General features: G+C 41.4%; 1 protein-coding gene across 6 annotated transcripts in view; it reads left to right on the top strand.

The window, feature by feature from the left end:
- mprip (myosin phosphatase Rho interacting protein) overlaps positions 1-16,415 on the top strand; it is a 533,204-nt gene that overhangs the window by 484,905 nt on the left and 31,884 nt on the right. For 4 of the 6 annotated variants that reach the window (XM_068057930.1, XM_068057929.1, XM_068057932.1 and 1 more), the window contains one exon: positions 8,979-12,713. The exons of the other annotated variants lie outside the window; for them this stretch is intronic. In XM_068057930.1, the coding sequence (XP_067914031.1) occupies positions 8,979-12,713 (3,735 nt within the window). The remainder of the gene's footprint in view (positions 1-8,978; positions 12,714-16,415) is intronic. 6 annotated transcript variants of the gene reach the window in all.

The raw sequence follows: 16,415 nt of genomic DNA, 5'->3' as shown, positions 1-16,415 counted from the left end.
GAAGACTCCAGGTGCCTTGTCTTCTCTCACCTTGCCACTTCTGCATTGAGCTCATGGCCAAGGCAATGGTGTGCAGGTCTGCACATATCTGTGGGATATGGCTGTCCATCAGGGTCGCCAACATGGCAGCAGTCATGGCATGGATGTACTCCATCGTCCGCACACGGCCTCTGACACCTCCGCCTGATGTGGTCTTGGCTCTCTCTGCAACTGCAGCATGTCCTGTGCTGTCGATGCTAGAGGCTCTTCAACCTGGGACTCGGCATGGGCCTGGCCACTCTGTCATCCAACTGTCTAAGGCTTTGGCTGTCTCAGGCTCAGCCAGCTGCTTAGGTGCTTGTATGGTGCTCTCAACCAGCTTGTGACCCTGATTCTACAGCTGAATGGAAGCCCACTGAGGTGTAAGTATCTGTGCTGGTGGAAGGTGCAGGAGAGTCATGAGACGGTGCATCCTCTGACTGCTGATCCTCCTCAGAGGTGAAATTCTGCCTCCCTTCCACTGGAGTCTCCTGCTGCTGCCGACCTGCATGAGAAAACGCAAACACGTAAGCAGATTTTGTAATGCCAACCATGCATTATGGGGGTCTCCAGAAGTGAACTGTGTGTCAATGGGTCAATTTTTACTCTCTGTGGTGTGCAGACTCCAGTCTCACCATCCGCTATTGAGCAGCTGTCCTGTGTCCAGACTAGTTCAAGTGCTTCCTCCTAAACCGTGGATGAGAGGCCTGTTATCTGGGATTCCTCTGCCAGTTCAAGATGTCTCCCTGCTGTCATGGGCCCTCTTGTCCTGCAAGTGTGAGCATAGAGATAGTTGTACTTCGCAGAGAGTTCAATATGACAGTTCTGCTAGTGGCAGCCCCTACTGGTCCTCTACTGGGATTTCCTGTATAACATCTTTCCGTCGGCTCTCTAGAGTTATTGGATGAATGGGGGTGAGCTGTGAAAGAGGGTGGCCTGTGGCTGAAATTCGGCCATTCATCTGTCAGGATGACGTAATGCTTAAACCTTTCTTCCCCCGCCCCCAGGCCAGTGCTTTTGCGGAGCTTCCTTCCCCAGGTCCCGCTTCCTTCTGTGTAGCCTAATGCAATCCTGAAAAAGGAGCGAGGTAAAGAGCAGTCATCTTGGCGGAACAAAGGAGATTGTTGACACTCTGCAGCACTGTACCCATGTCCTGGAGCAGACCTCCTCTGTGATCTCCGTCCAGTCTTGTTTGGTCAGGCAGGAGGACCTCTTCTTGCCATCGCTGGGGAAGAGGACCTCTCGCCCTTCCCTTGCAGCCTGAAGGAGAATCTCAAGAGAGGCATTGCTAAACTGTGGGGCCACTAGGAGTCTTCCTTCAGCCAATGGTCACTGCAGGCTTGAGTTCAGCTCCTTGCTTATCAAGCAGCAGAAAGGAGGTCCAGAGGCAGCAAACGGCACTCTGGAAGGCAGTCTTTCAAACAAGGCAGGACTGAATGTAGGGCTGCCAGGCCTTTATAAATATGGTGCCAGCACCTGCTCCAGGGTCATCTGACGTTGTATTCAGCGTCTCTCCTCCCACCCCTGCTGCGTGTTTGGGGGCCTTACACCTCCAGGATGTAAAATGATGGAGGTGGGGCGGATGCCCATGTGACAGTCGGGGACGGCGCCCATTTCTAACTTCAGCCCAATGTGTGCATGTACACATATTTAATATCTTGCTCTAAATGGGAAAGCAAAAATCTTTCCTCCAGGTTATTTAACTCGTATGAAGTCATATGGGTTGTCATAAAATGCTAATTTTATCTTGGTTCTACAGTTAAAAAATTTTAAATGTTCTTGTTGGGTGGTTTCTAATCCTTGCATGCACACTTTACAGTGGAAGTGTTGGCATCATTCCCTCTAAAGTTCATTTACTAAGAATGATTAACTTCTGTATCCTCTTATTTATTTCTTTTAAGTTTTTAGAAAGAGGTTTTGTATAAACACAAAAGATGGATTACCTCATTGGGAACTTAGCTTGGAGGAGTTCTTGGATCCCTGCTGTTAATTAAGCTAGTTCAGACTCGGTGAAATGGCACAGTCACCTGAGGTTAACCAGTCGTTCAACTCCCTGTCACTACAGGACTCAATACTCCACCTAGCTTGTTTCCTGATTTCATCAAGACTAGTTAAACATATTTAACTAAGGAAAGGCACGAATGTTGAAGTTCTAATTCCTTCTTAAGTGCTCTGTTTAAATTATGTCCTGATCTCACCACCTTTCCTAAGTTAAAGATGGTTTCCCCTGCTGCTTTGTAGAATTGAAATGCAGTAACTTTACTACCTTGTTTCAGCTTCATATTATGTTCACATTCTGCTTCCTTTCCTGATCTCGTGTCTTGAATTTACTCATCGACAAAGCGTTCAGTCTTCTGGGGTTGAGAATTCCAAAGATTCGCAACACTCCTAGTGAAGAAATTTCTCCTATTCTCAGTCCTAAATGGCCAAACCCTTGTCCTGAGACATGACCCCTGGTCCTAGATTCTCCAGTCAGGAGAAAACAGCCCCTCAGTATCTACCCTGTCAAACCCTCTAAGAATTTTATACATTTCAATGTGTTCAGCTGTCATTCTTCAAAACTCCATAGACCCATTCTATGCAATCTCTCCTCATAGGGAAGCCATCTCATGCCAGGAATCAATCCAGTGAAACTTCATTACACCCCCTCCCCCCCAACCCCCACTCCCTTCTAAGGCAAGTACATCCTTCCTTAGGTAAGGAGACCAAAACTTTACACAGTACTCCAGGTGTGGTCTCACTAGAAGCCCTAATTGCAGCAAGATTTCCTTACTTTTATACTCCAGCCCCCTTGCAATAAAGGCTAACATTGCATTTGCCTGCCACCTTGCATTACCCTCATGTTAACTTTCTGTGATTCACATACAAGGACCCCCAAATCCCTCTAAATACCAACATTTACGAGTTTCTTACCTTTTTAAAAATATGTGCTTTTCCATTCTTCCTACCAAAATAGATAATTGCACACTTGCCCATATTATACTCCATCTGCCGCCACCTTGCCCAATCACCTGGGTTGAATTTTACTAGCCCCTTGACGCCATGGGGCGTGTTGCGGGGGGGGTGGGGGGTAGGTAAAATTCTGTGGGGAGAGGCCTGCCTTGACCTGCAACGTCAAGAAGGGCCTGCCACATAATACCGGTGGCGGGGGGACCTCGGTGCGGCACCGCCACTTTCATCTAAATATGCAGATTAACATTAATTAGATGCAAATAAACTTAACTGCAGGCAGTGGCTGTCCCACGCCGATTTTATAGCCGCCATTTGTGCTTCAGCGCCTTCGCAATTCCATATGAAATTCCGAGGTGAGAACCTGGTGGGGAGGAATACAATTTTCAGGGCGGGAGGGGTGGAGGAACGGGGAAATCAGGTTTTTTTTTATGTTTAAATGATGGGAAGGGGTTGAAGGGCAAAGAGGGCAAAGTTTGTAGTTTAAAGGTCGGGACTGTCAAGAATGGTTTTTCGGGGGGGAGACAGTTTATAAATTTATTGTGTGATCATTGGGGGTGGTGGAAGTGGCATTTTTATGGTAAATGTAATGTTTTCATCAAAAGTTAACGTCCTGGTCCCTTTAAAAACTAAAATCTCTGCTAAAGACTTGAAGCCCTTTAAAAATGGCACCTGCACAGTGGCGCCAGACGTCGTTGCTGGGGATGCAGCGGCCTCTGTCATCGGGGGATGGCTGCTTCGTCCCCTCTATTTAAATGGGATAGCGCATCTGCGCCGGATGCACACTGCCATCAGATTGCACCGCCACGAATTGCGGCGCACTCGTAAAATTCAGCCCACTGTATTTTGTGTATTGTTTTGCTAAACTAATAAAAAGCAAGACCAAAGTGCATGTTTGTCTACCTTCTCAAGATTGCGTATGTGAAGCTGAGTTTTGCTATTCAGTTATACCTTGCAGATTATTAAATTTAAACTTTATTTCTAGTATTTAAGTAGATGGCTGCTTACATTTGATCTATCCCTCCAATTTCATGTAGTTTAGTCCATTATGACAAGTGAGAATATGGGCAATTGTGATTCATAAACCTTTTGGATTTATATTGCCCAATCTGTACTGTCTTCGGCTTTTCACTTAATTCTTACTTTCTGGTACAATTGTTTTCTTTTACATTGAATTTATTCTCCATGAGGTGAAGTTAAGTTCTCTTCAATGTTGGTTAAAGGAACATTTATCCAGTCTTATGCCCAAAGTCCAATTCAACTCCCTCATTCTGCCCTAATAATGAACCTCAACCCTAACCCCAACCTCAAAAGTGCAGCCAGTGGTTTCTGTATGACTGTTCCACATCCCGTACAAAAACCATGTTTCCTGAGATTCATACTGATCAGTTTCAGTTCCACAGCCACCAGCTGCCCGCCAATACCGCATGCCTAGGGCTGGATTTTGTTGCTCTCCTGTTCGTGGGCTCCATTGGGGGGGGCGGGGGAGAATCGGAGCGGCAGTGCCCCGCCACGGAGCCTGACGCCACGCCCAATCTTCCCAGCGGCAGGGAAACTCGGCGACACATCCGCCACAGTGCAGCGGGACCCGGATTTCAATATTAAAATCAGTTATTTCAGTATATTTTAAATGAAAGCTGTAGCGATCTTACTAGCATTTCCGAATTTTCCAAGTGACGTGCGGCACTTCCACACCTCTTTCATGTCCAGGGAAAGCTGGTACCACGAGGTGGGGAAGGTGGGGGGAGCTCTGCATTTCTAGTGAAGTGGGGGGAGGGGAAGGAGTCAACACTGCATTCAGTGTAGCGGGTGGGGAGGGTTGAACTCTGCACTTAGGTCAGTTGCGGGGGTGAAAGGGGTCAACTCTGCACTTGGTGCATTTGGGATGGAAAAGAGGTAATCAGGGCTTTTCTGGTTGAATTGTGGGGGGGGGGGTCAAACTTTATTTTTGCTGCAGTTGTGGGGGGAATGTGGTTAACTTTCATCTGTCAACGCATACCTGGCAGTCCTTTAAAAATGGCGCCAGCACCTGCACAGAAACAGGTGACACCATTGACATCGCGGCAGCATGGTGATGCACTGCCTGTGCATGCGGGCCGCCATTTTTTTGGAGCAGCGGTGGGAAAGTAAAATCCAGCCCCGAATGTCAAACAGTCTCCTATTCCAATGTTAGGGCATCATAGCCATGACTTCAAATACCCCCACACATACATATTCCAGCAGCAGTCGGTATTTTTTTTCTTTCTTGTTGGGTGTGGGTGCAGTATTTAATTGTGTGTGTATATAGAATTTTAATATTTGAGTGAGCATATGAAATAAAATCTGAAGATTCAATTAAATAGGTTGAAGAAAACTAATAAAATTTTTGGGTCAAATAGCATTACTGAGTAAATTATTTTCATGTTGGTTGGTGAGGATGGAACTTAATTTTATATTTAAATTTGAGAAGCAATGAAGGACATAAGAGAAAAGAGTTGAATTGAATATGACAAATTAAATCAGTAATTTATATCAACTATATATTTAAATGCTTGTTAATGGTTTTAAGATAACAGTGAACAAATCATTAATTTTAATCTAGTTCTTATACACCATATCAAATCTAAAGTTTCTGAGAATTTCATGGATTAAATGTAGAAAACTGGACAAATAAATTTGAAGTGTAGATAGAATAGTTTTTTTAAATAAGTAACAGATAAAATAAGGTTACTTTTTTAAATATTTAAGTTGCCATGTTGTGGTTTGGAAATGGCAATATTTATTTGAGGAGTGGGAAGGCGGGTTAGAAGTGGAGGTAAGCTGGTTGGGGCAGAGTAAAGCTCTGTTTATATCCCACAGTCAGTGTACAAAGCAACCTGATTCAAAGCTGAGTGGTATTCTCTATAGGCTCAAATTTTCAATGAAATTGATCGTCTGGATTTCTTTAGTATACATTGTTATGACCTATATCTGGTCAATCCTATGAGGGGGAGGGGTGGTTAAATAGCCCAGCACTGAATTTACATTGGGAAAATGCTTGACAAAACTGTGCTAACAGTGAGTCAAACGATGCAGATGGGAAGTGTATACAGACGTAAGATTGTTAATATGCAATGGAAATATAAACCTTCTCATCTTTCCTTGTTTACAAAATTTCAAACTCTAAGCAACTTGCTGTAATACCAGTAGCAAACTGAAACAGTAGTTTGATGTGACAAAGGCAATTTGATTTTTTTTTGCCTCATGCTTCAAGCTTATTCTAAAACAGCTACCTGGATCACCACCATTTTTGGTTCCCTCCTCAATGGGTCATTCTGCTTTAATGAACGTTTTAATTTACACTTCCACTGTGTGCTCAATACCAGGCTCAAGGGCCAGGTAGATTATACGGAAATTAAAACCCTGTCGTGACCATGCGGCTTAATATTGCTAACGCACAAGTTCTATCAACTCCCTTGCTCTAAGCAGGTTTTCTAACTTCCTCAATCTGAGCATCTTCAACTATACCTATCTCCATTGATGGCTTTGGTTCTTTGATATACTCCTGACAAGATTCTTCTCCACTCAACAAGCTTTTGTCATTGACCCCGGACTACCAACTTCATTCTACAATAATTTAGTCATTTCTAATACACACCATATCTATTAAGAATGCAGCTGTCTTCCTTACAAGTGCTTGTTGACCTCCAGAGTGAATAAAGTGATGTATTTTCTGAATGTGCTGAAACTATATAAATCATTTGAGAATAGAAAGTTATTAAAATCTACATATACATAGAAACCTAGGAAACAGGAGCAGGAGTAGGCCATTTGGCCCCTCGAGCCTACACCGCCATTGAGCTAGATCATGGCTGATCTTCTACCTCAGTGCTATTTCCCTGCATTATCCCCATATCTCTTGATATCCTTGTCAGTAGTATATCAAAGAATGAAAGCCATCAATGGACATAGGTAGAGTTGAAGATGCCAAGTTGAGGAAATTAGAATTGATAGAATTTGTGCGTTAGCAACATTAAGACGCATGGTCACGGCAGGGTTTTAATTACCGGATAATCTACCTGGCCCTTGAGCCTGGTGGTGAGCACACAATAAAAGTGTAAATTACAACTTTCTTGATCTTAATATAGAGTAATTTATCGATCTTTGTCTTGAACATATTCAATGACTGAGCCTCCCCAGCCCTCGGGTAGAGAATTTCAAAGATTCACCACCCTCTGAGTGAAAGATTCCTCCTTATCTCAATCCTAAATGGCCTACCTCTTATTCTGAGACTGTGTCCCCTGGTTCTTGACCCCCCAGGCAGGGAAAACATTCTTCCTGCATCAACTCTGTTGAGCCCTGTAAGAATTTTGTATGCTTCATTGAGATCATCTCTCATTCTTCTAAACTCTAGAGAATACAGGCCCAGTCTCCTCAATCGCCCCTCATAGAACAATCCCGCCATCCCAGGAATCTTAATTGGTGAACCTTAATTGCGCTCCCTCTATGGCAAGTATATCCTTCCTTAGGTAAGGAGACCAAAACTGTAAACACTAATCCAGGTGCGGTCACACCAAGGCTCTATACAATTGCAGCAAGACTTCTTTACTCCTGTACTCAAATCCTCTTGCAATATAGGCCAGCATACTATTTGCCTTCCTAATTGCTTGCTGCACCTGCATGTTCCCTACTACTGATGTCAGTCTAATAACAAGGTTCCACTGAGATTTGACCTCGGATCGCTGGATTCAGAGTCCAGATTGCTAATCATTACACCATGGAACCCCCACTAAAATGTAAGTAATGTTTGTAAATCAAGATTTTTTCCAAAAATCCTAAAAATGCTAGATTGTCAAGACATATTGAACAAAACATTTATAATGGTGGCTACAGCTGAGTACTGAAACAGGCCTTTGTGCCTAAGGAGCAGCAATTCCCAAGTAAAACATTCATCTGAAAGCAAGAGGGACAGGATTATAAATGAGCTAACATACTGTTCAGTTCACTATGTGGTGACATTAGGCAGGAGATTAAGTTTTAATTCTGATTGTCTTGGGTCATTTTATTTGTACCCATTCTCACTTTTCCCAACGTGTGTTTATTGGAGTGGTAACTGCTATCACTGCATTATGCACAAGGTGTGTGGATGCACCTAGGTTAACCAAAAATTAATGTTGAACATCAGAATAAATGTATCAGCTTTCTTGTTGACTGGCAAAATGAGTAGATTACAATTGGGAATGTCACTTTTTTTAAAAACTTTCCTTTGCACTATATTTTAAATTCTTGTACTTAGGCACGCCTAGCTTGAACAAAATAGGTTTGCAAATATCCACACTTGTCTTCTTGCTTAAGAATTTTGTCTCTTTGGATATTGGTCACAGGTGCCTCTATGTTGTAGCCAGCCAACCTGATTTCTATAAAAATGGTTAAGTGGTATCTGCATCCAGAAATAGCACTGCTGCTGTTACTGATGTATGATCACACAGTACCACATCAGAAAAGTATAAGTGGGGTGGACATGCAGAACAATTGTTTAGGAAGTTTGAACAGGTCTAAGCTACAAACTCAGGGCTATTATAATGAAAAGATTCTTGGTAGCTTTAAGAGTTCTTGTTTATCAAGTATTCACAGGTTAAAAGCACTAGATTTCAAGAATGGGTAGAAAAATTCCCTGCCTGTATGTTGATTATTGTATCCTAACCATGCATTTATAGTACTTGCCTCCTGACCAATAATGCTAACTTTTCATAACGCATGCTTTCTAAGATACTAACCATATTCTGACTTCATTAGTGCATAATGCTCTTTGCATTTTTTTTGCTTAATTTTTGCAACTAATAGATAATATGGCTGTTTACCTCCTTTGCTGAAAATTTAATTTTTGTTCCTTGAGTAATGCTGAAGTTTTCAAATCTACATGAAGAAAAATATATTTACAAACCAATAATTGTTTTAAATCTCCATTATTGGGACTGAGAAGCAAAAATTAAACAGTTTATTCAAAAATATTTTACATCTGTGTTAACCACTGTCTGGTCCCCTTTTCTAAGCTGGAGCCACCTTTGGCAAGTTCAAATGCCTGGCAGCAGCTACAGAAGCTGAACCAGGACCTACAAGCTGAGCTGGAAGTTCAACAGCAGAAACAGGAGGGGGTCATTGCACAAGCTCAGAGCCTAAAAAAGAGCTATCAGGATGCCAAGGAGCTCCTGAGACAACAAGAGACAAAAATGCAAAACCTCCAGGCCAGACTGGACATTTCTTTATCGGAGATAGCCATTAATGAACAGTCATTATCCAAAACCCAAAATGACTTGCGCCTTGAGCGTCAAAAGAACAAAGAGCAAGCGGATGAATACGAGAGAAAGCTAAGTATGTTTAGCAACAAGTTGCGAGAGAGTGAAGAGAAGCTTAGAGAAGTAGAGGGACTACTTCTTGAAAAGACACAGGCTTTTAGGAATCTAGAAAGGCAAGTGGCTCTTCAGGACGACTATCAGCGAGAAGTGAAGCGGCTGCAAGAGCATCTGGAAGAAGCAAGCAGTCGGTTGCAGAACAGTGAACAAGGGGTTATTCTGAGTGAAGAACGTTTTCAGAAACAATATGAGAGCCTGAAAGAAAAATATGAAAAGGAAAAGGAGATCCTGTCACATAGTGTACAAGAAGCTGAAGAGAAGGTTAGAGAATATGAAGATCGCCTGCAGACTCTTGAAGCTCAGTTAGAGAGAGCTCAAAAAGAAAAACTGGCCATCTCTTTCAAAAGCAGTGAAATGGTGAGGCAAATGGAAGAACATGTGGAGATGAGTGAGGGGACAGTGAAAAGACTGACCCATGATATAGACATCTTGTCAGCTGAGAATGAACAATTGAATCAATGTTATCAGGAAATAGTTAATCAATTGACAGAAGCTGATAGAGAAGTTGAAGGGCTGAAGTTGGAATTAGTGAAGGAACGAGAAGGATATCAAGATCTAAATGAAGATTTTGAAAAGGCTATTCAAGAGGTGAATGCACTAAAAAGTGAAGTAGAAGAAACAAATTGTAAAATTGTGTCAGTAAAGGAATCCTACGAGAGAGAATTTGAAAAGAAAAATAAGGACTTCAATGAGGCTTTAATCAAGCTGGAAGCTTTGGGCACCAGCTTAGAGGAAACCGAGAAGAAACTTCAGCTTAAGGAGGCGACACTTAAAGGCCTTGGTTGGCATGTACCAACAGACATTGATATGCTTATCGAGAAAAAAGAACTTCAGATCAAATTAGAAGATGCAGAAGCCAGGTTAGCCGAACAAGAGATAAAGCTGCAGACAACTAAAAACAATTATAAAGAACTTCTTTCCCAAAACAACAAACTCCAATCAGATCTGGAAACTTCAGGAAAAAGTAATGAACATGTAGCAAGAAGGAGCCTCCTAAGTTGTTCAGTTGAAAATATTCTTCATTCCACAAACAGTTGGTCTGAACCAGAAGACTACCTAAGCTCAGTGAGTTCTGGTGCACAGCTTTCTAAAGAATTAATGGCAAAGCTTCAGCATTTGGACAGCCAATTAACAGCACTAACTAGCTCACAAACACGCACAGAAAGTTGGTTTCCAGGACTGTCGTCATCTCTGAATACTGAAAGTTCATGTGGCACGACAGTGGCAGATAGTTGCATAGCAGATCTGAAAAAATGCCTGGCAATTATTTGCGCACTTGAAACTAAACTATTGATAGCAGAGCAAAATATTAAAGGGGAAAATGTTTGTCCTTTAGGTACATCTACAAGTCTGCAATGTGATGCCAAAAATCACAGAGGACTACTGGAGCCTGGAATTCATTTAAAAGAGCAGGGAAAAGAAAACCAGCCATTAACCTGTTCTCTCTCAGAGCAGCTTGCCAGTTCAAATGTCAAGCTGAAGATTCTCTTGCAGTCTACTAACTCTGAATTCCAAGTACTGCAAACCAAACTACTTCAGTTACATCATATTTTAGAAGGCATACAGCAGAAAACTGGCCAACTTGCTCAAGGATGGAACGTGGAACAGCATAGACAATTGTCTGAATTAGTACATGCATTAGGAAGTTCAGTACAATACTTGCAACATATGGAAGAAGATCTAGCCAGAAAAAATGGAGCATTGTTTGGTGAAGAATATTTAATGAAAGACTCCTTAACAGAGGAGGAAAAGCTAAAACATTTAGTTGACAAACTGGCACTTGAAGCAGCAGCGCTTAACAATATTGCTGATGCTTTGCAGAATTCTGATTCTAGTGTACAAAGTACTTTAGATGAAATTAGAAAACACGGTGAAAGCATTACCATGCCTTTGTTTTCAGTGGAAGAAATCAGTGCTCAAATAGGACATTCTGTTCTTAACAAATTATTAATAGAAGGAGAATTTTGGGCGAATTTACCTAAAATTCATGAAAGCAAGACTTTGGATGTCGAAGAGCAACTGAATGAGCCCATAAATAGTTATCTGAATATGATGGCAAACAGTACTTTAATAAAAGGCGAAATGATGTTCTGGGCCCATAATATTTTGGAGGTTTCAGAAGAAAAACTGCAGCAATTGAAATCAAAATATGTCAAAATACAGCACAGGAGTCAGAACCATGAACAAATGCTCAGGAATGTGATAGCTGCTTATGGCACTTGTAGGTTTGATGGCCTGATCGAGGAAATTCGTAGTGAACTGAATAATGATGAAGAGGGTGAATCGCTCCTCTTTTGTTCTCAGTCCCTGAAACTACCATTAGCATCTGTTTCTACTGACCAAGACTTTGAACTTTGTGTAAGGACAGAGTTAGCACAACAAATTAGAAGAAATGCTTGCTTGTTGAAAAAAATGTCACACTCCATTCAGTCATGTGCCGATGATGATCTGAGCCTCTTGGCCAGAAGGCTTGTTCACAGCATGGATTGCATACCTGCATTAAGCAGACATAGTAATGCTAAAGACATCTGGCCTTTCCTGCTTCAGGATGCAGTGGTGCAAGCTGAATTATCATATGTAATCTCCAAGATTCAGTTGAAGCATGACCTCGTACAATGTGGGGATATACAGCTGAGACTGGAGGCTCTGGAGATGGAGCACTCAAACTCCATTACTTCATTGCAGAGCAAGTATGCAGCTGAGCTGAAAAAACAAAAGCAAGAACAGGATATGGAGTTAAAGAAATTAAAAGGGGAAATTGCAGAGTTTAAAAAATTGGATTTTTCAGGAGCAGGCTTTGGTGCTAGAACAACTCATATCCAAATTGAGGGAGAACCAATTGACTCATTGGACAAGGCTATTGAATTACAGGACATGGCAGCAAGGCATAAGAAAGAGCTGCGGGAAGTGCGAGAAGCATATGAAGCAGAGGTGGAGAAATTAAAAAGGGAGATAGCAAAGGCAGGCGAGACATTGAGGCTGAAAGCAGAAGAAAATGTGAAGGAAATCGATTCATTGACTGTCTGCATGGAAAACTTGAAGGAAAAGCATGTTGAGGAAGTGAGGAGAAGAGGGGAAGAATTTAAAATGGAGAAGAGAGAGCTAGAGCAAAGGTGTGCAAGGGTAAAAGAAGAGCTCACACGAGAAATAGAAGCTTTAAAAGAATGTAGAGATCCTAAAGAATTGGACATTGTAAGTGATCTGCAGAGATCCACTGACCCATACAGAAAAACAGCAAGTGAGCCACATTCCATGGTCTTGCTGAGAAATCGCATACAAGAGCTGGAGTCCCAAATAGATGCCATGAAAAATAAGATTGAAGTCGGTCCAACTGCTCTGCGGGAGAAATATGAAAAGGACTTGGAGAATCTCAAGGTGTCCATGTGTTTAATAATACTGACTAGTAACTGCATGTTGGCTTGTAGCATTACACCTTGCTGCCAGCAATTAGCTTATGTCTGTGTTCAGTTTTGTGTCTCAACCTGCATGGAGGATAGAATTGCATGATGTACTGTTGGACTGGGCAAAATTGTGCAGAGTAAACTTTGCAAATTCTGGGGGAATGGTGGAAAGAAACAGATACTCCAGATGTAATATTTGCTGAACAGTAAGAAACTAGTTGCAATACGTTTTCATAAAAAACTATTATAGAAGCTATCCCAGACCTTGAACCCAGCTGGCTTACTGCCCCAGTGTGGTTGAATTGTACGTGAAATTTGCCCAGTTCCTTTCTGTTGTGCCTATCTTTTGAGTTTGCTGTGTGCTGTTAAGTAATCCTTTCAAATACAGCAGAACCCATTTATCTGTTATGCATCTGGATTTCTGTTTTGTTGCGTTACCAGAGAAGTAAATGTAAACTATAGTAGTTGAAGGAAGGCAGGATAAAGTCCAAATAAATTCATTTTGGCAATTTTTTTTTAAAACCTGTGTATCTCCTGAGATCAAAAGATTAGTGTACCTTTTGTTGACACAATGAACAATTATAGTTTCCAGTATAGTGTTCCTAACTACCGTTGGGTATTAATTTATTCATTACACAAACTCCTTTGATCAGGCCAATCTAAATGATGCCTTAAAAATGTAAACCCGTAAAAACCCCAAATTAAAGGAAAGTTTCCAAACAAAATCTTTTATTTTAAAAAAAAAAGCATCCTTATTTTAAAAGGATAAATTTTTCTTCTTTTGGTACCCATATTTTTTTTACTTAAATTCATTTTGAATTATATCATATTTTGTTACATTTTGTTAAATATTTTATGTTTATGATTGCTGTCAGAACAGTGGGTTCAATTGCATTTGATTAAAGGCATTTCTTCAAAACAGTCTAGCAGTGCTTAGTAATGTAAATTGGTGGCCATGTTACCCGTTGCTGTTTGTCTTGATGCTATGCTACTAATATATGAATCTCCCTTTTTCTTTCTTTCTCTTTCAGCTGGCTACATATCTCTATCGCACCTTTGAGGCACTAATAAACTAGCAACTTATTTGCTTATCAAGAAATGCTGTAAAAAATCTTTTTATCATATTTTCCATTTAGAGACTGGTCTCATTTCACTCTGTTCAAAAGTCTTTAAAGTTGTCCCAAGGGCCAAAGTTGCTTGGGTGGCTAAGATAATTTTGCCCTTTTTTGTCTGGAGGCTTGAGTTCAAATCCAACCAGGGCAGATAAATGAGCATTTTCTCTCCATGGTAGCATTAAATGTCACATTGACCAAAAAGGTTCCCAGTTCAACTCCTGGCGTGTGCTAAGTAAGGTGATGTCCAGCATTATATTGTTACGGGTGCTGCAGTTAGTTAGCTTGATTGCGGGGTGGAAGGCAGAATTTCCATGGTTCTCACTTCTGATTGCCATTACTTGACACCTACTAGCAGTATTTGGATGATTGAATCGCATGCTGTGTTGAAGACTGGCTGCTTGACTGAAATAGTGGCAGGGTGACTAGTGCTTGTGGACCTGTGTGCCACAGAAAAGTCAACACCCAGGGGAGCACGGGCTGGTGAATAAATTTCAGAGAATGCAAAAACTATTATTGTGTTCTGTGATGGTTAAAAAGTACAAATGTACAAAGGGATCCATTTGGAGATTGCCATTTAGTGTTCAAGGTGCTCAAAGCAAGCCAAAGTAAAACATGTGAACCCTTATAAAAGGTATTTAAAGTAAGTATAAATAACGTGCTGTCAAAGCTTTTCGTCTTGCACTCATCGGGACAGACGCAAGCATGCCAAATTTCAAAGGGAGCAGCAATTTATACTGCATGAAAAAAGGGTGCTAATTGATTGGCAAGTTGATTGTGGTTGAGGCATTGCTGTGAAGAATGCACCAGGGAACTATTGTCCCCCATACTTTTGTTTAATTCAGCAAAAAAAGCGCAACAACTGGACATGTTCCTTTTGCCCGCAGAGGATTAGTCCCTGCGTATGAATATATGTAGCTTCTAGCAAACATAAGTGACCCCTTTGAAAACGCAACACAATGTCTAACATTAGATGTGATTCTGCAATTGGACAGCACTTACTGAACAATCCCGAGTATGCTAAGAATTACACAAGCAACCAATTTAAGATCATCAGTCGGGCTTGCAATGTGGCCTACTTACGTTTGCTAGAAGCTACATATATTCATATACAGGGACAGCTAGACCTGTCCTCTGCAGACAAAAGGAACATATTTAGGCATTGCACCTTTTTCCTAATTAAACAAAAGCATGGGAGGCAGTAGTTCCCCGGTGCATTCTCCATGGCAACCCCTCGACCAAATAGAGTTGACTTGCCAACCAATCAGCACCCTTTTCTCATGCAGTATAAATTGTTGCTCCCTTTGAAATTTGGCAGTCTTGCGTCTGTCCTGATGAGTGCAAGATGGAGAGCTTCGACAGCAGGTCTCTCTTTTTCAGCAATACTTGAGTTCCATATGACCAAGCGACTATTTATAAATAACATCTGCCTACATAAAAACAGAACAACACAAGCATTGGAAATCTGAGAAACAGAAAATGCTGGAATTGCACAATAGTTCAAGAAATATTGATCAATGTTTCTGGTGTGATCCTTTATCAGAACTTATGACAGAGCTGAGTCCTGATGAATGGTTAAGAGTTTTGGGTAATTTGTCCTTCTCTTTAGATATTGATCAGCATTTCCAGCATTTTCTGTTTATATTTCATATTTTGTATTTTTGATCATTTTTTGCCCATCGGATTCTCTGCCTAGTTTTACATCACACATTCCAAGTTCAACTTTGGGTTCACTCACTGTTGGTAGTTCCAGGAAGACCACTGCATGGATCCATGCTGCACCTGACATTGGGTTTGCTGCTATTGCATTCTGTTACGTTTCTGGCACATGCTACAATCTTGGTATGAAAATTGAGATTAGTTCAAGATGTTATCCAAACCACATCTTTTGCTTAAAGGGGAGGGGAAGTTTTGATTAAAGTACTCCCCCACTGTATATTGGGGTATTGGTTGACTTTCTTATCTAAAAATGTCAAACTTTTCACTGTGGTAGGATAGTGCATCATCTCACTGACATGGAAGCATCTTGCAGTGACTGCACTGATTGCAGTAAGTTTGTAGCTTTGGGCCAGCTGAAGAACTGATTCGGAATACCCTCTGTTGGCTGGGTATGCAGCAAATTTCCACACAACAGTCAACACCTAAGTAGTTCCAAAGTCACAGGCTCTATTGTGATGAATGGCCAAAGAATCTGCACCCTTTTTTAATAGAAGTTCTGTTGACACAATGCCTTCTGATGAATATTTGTAGTTCTTGGCTGCACTGCCTCACAGCAGTGACATGTCTCACAGGAAGAGGTAATGTGCCTGTTAACACACAACAATGCTGCCGACGTTGAAATTTGGAATCGGAAATTCCACAGCAGTTTGTCCATGGCTCTGTAGAGTAGTATGTTATGTGACAGTTAAAAAGGAGAATAAAACCTAAATTTTGTGAAGGAAGGGAATGATCCAGTGTTGCACCAAGTGTCCTACACTGTAGCAAAGGAGGATGTATGTGCAGCCACAAGTTGAATTTCAGTTGCACAGTCTATTCAATTCAACATGCAAGGAGCAAAAATATGT

This window comes from Heterodontus francisci, chromosome 26 (assembly GCF_036365525.1).
Source record: "Heterodontus francisci isolate sHetFra1 chromosome 26, sHetFra1.hap1, whole genome shotgun sequence".
Classification (NCBI taxonomy): Eukaryota; Metazoa; Chordata; class Chondrichthyes; order Heterodontiformes; family Heterodontidae; genus Heterodontus; species Heterodontus francisci.
This window is presented reverse-complemented; position numbering and strand designations above follow the sequence as displayed.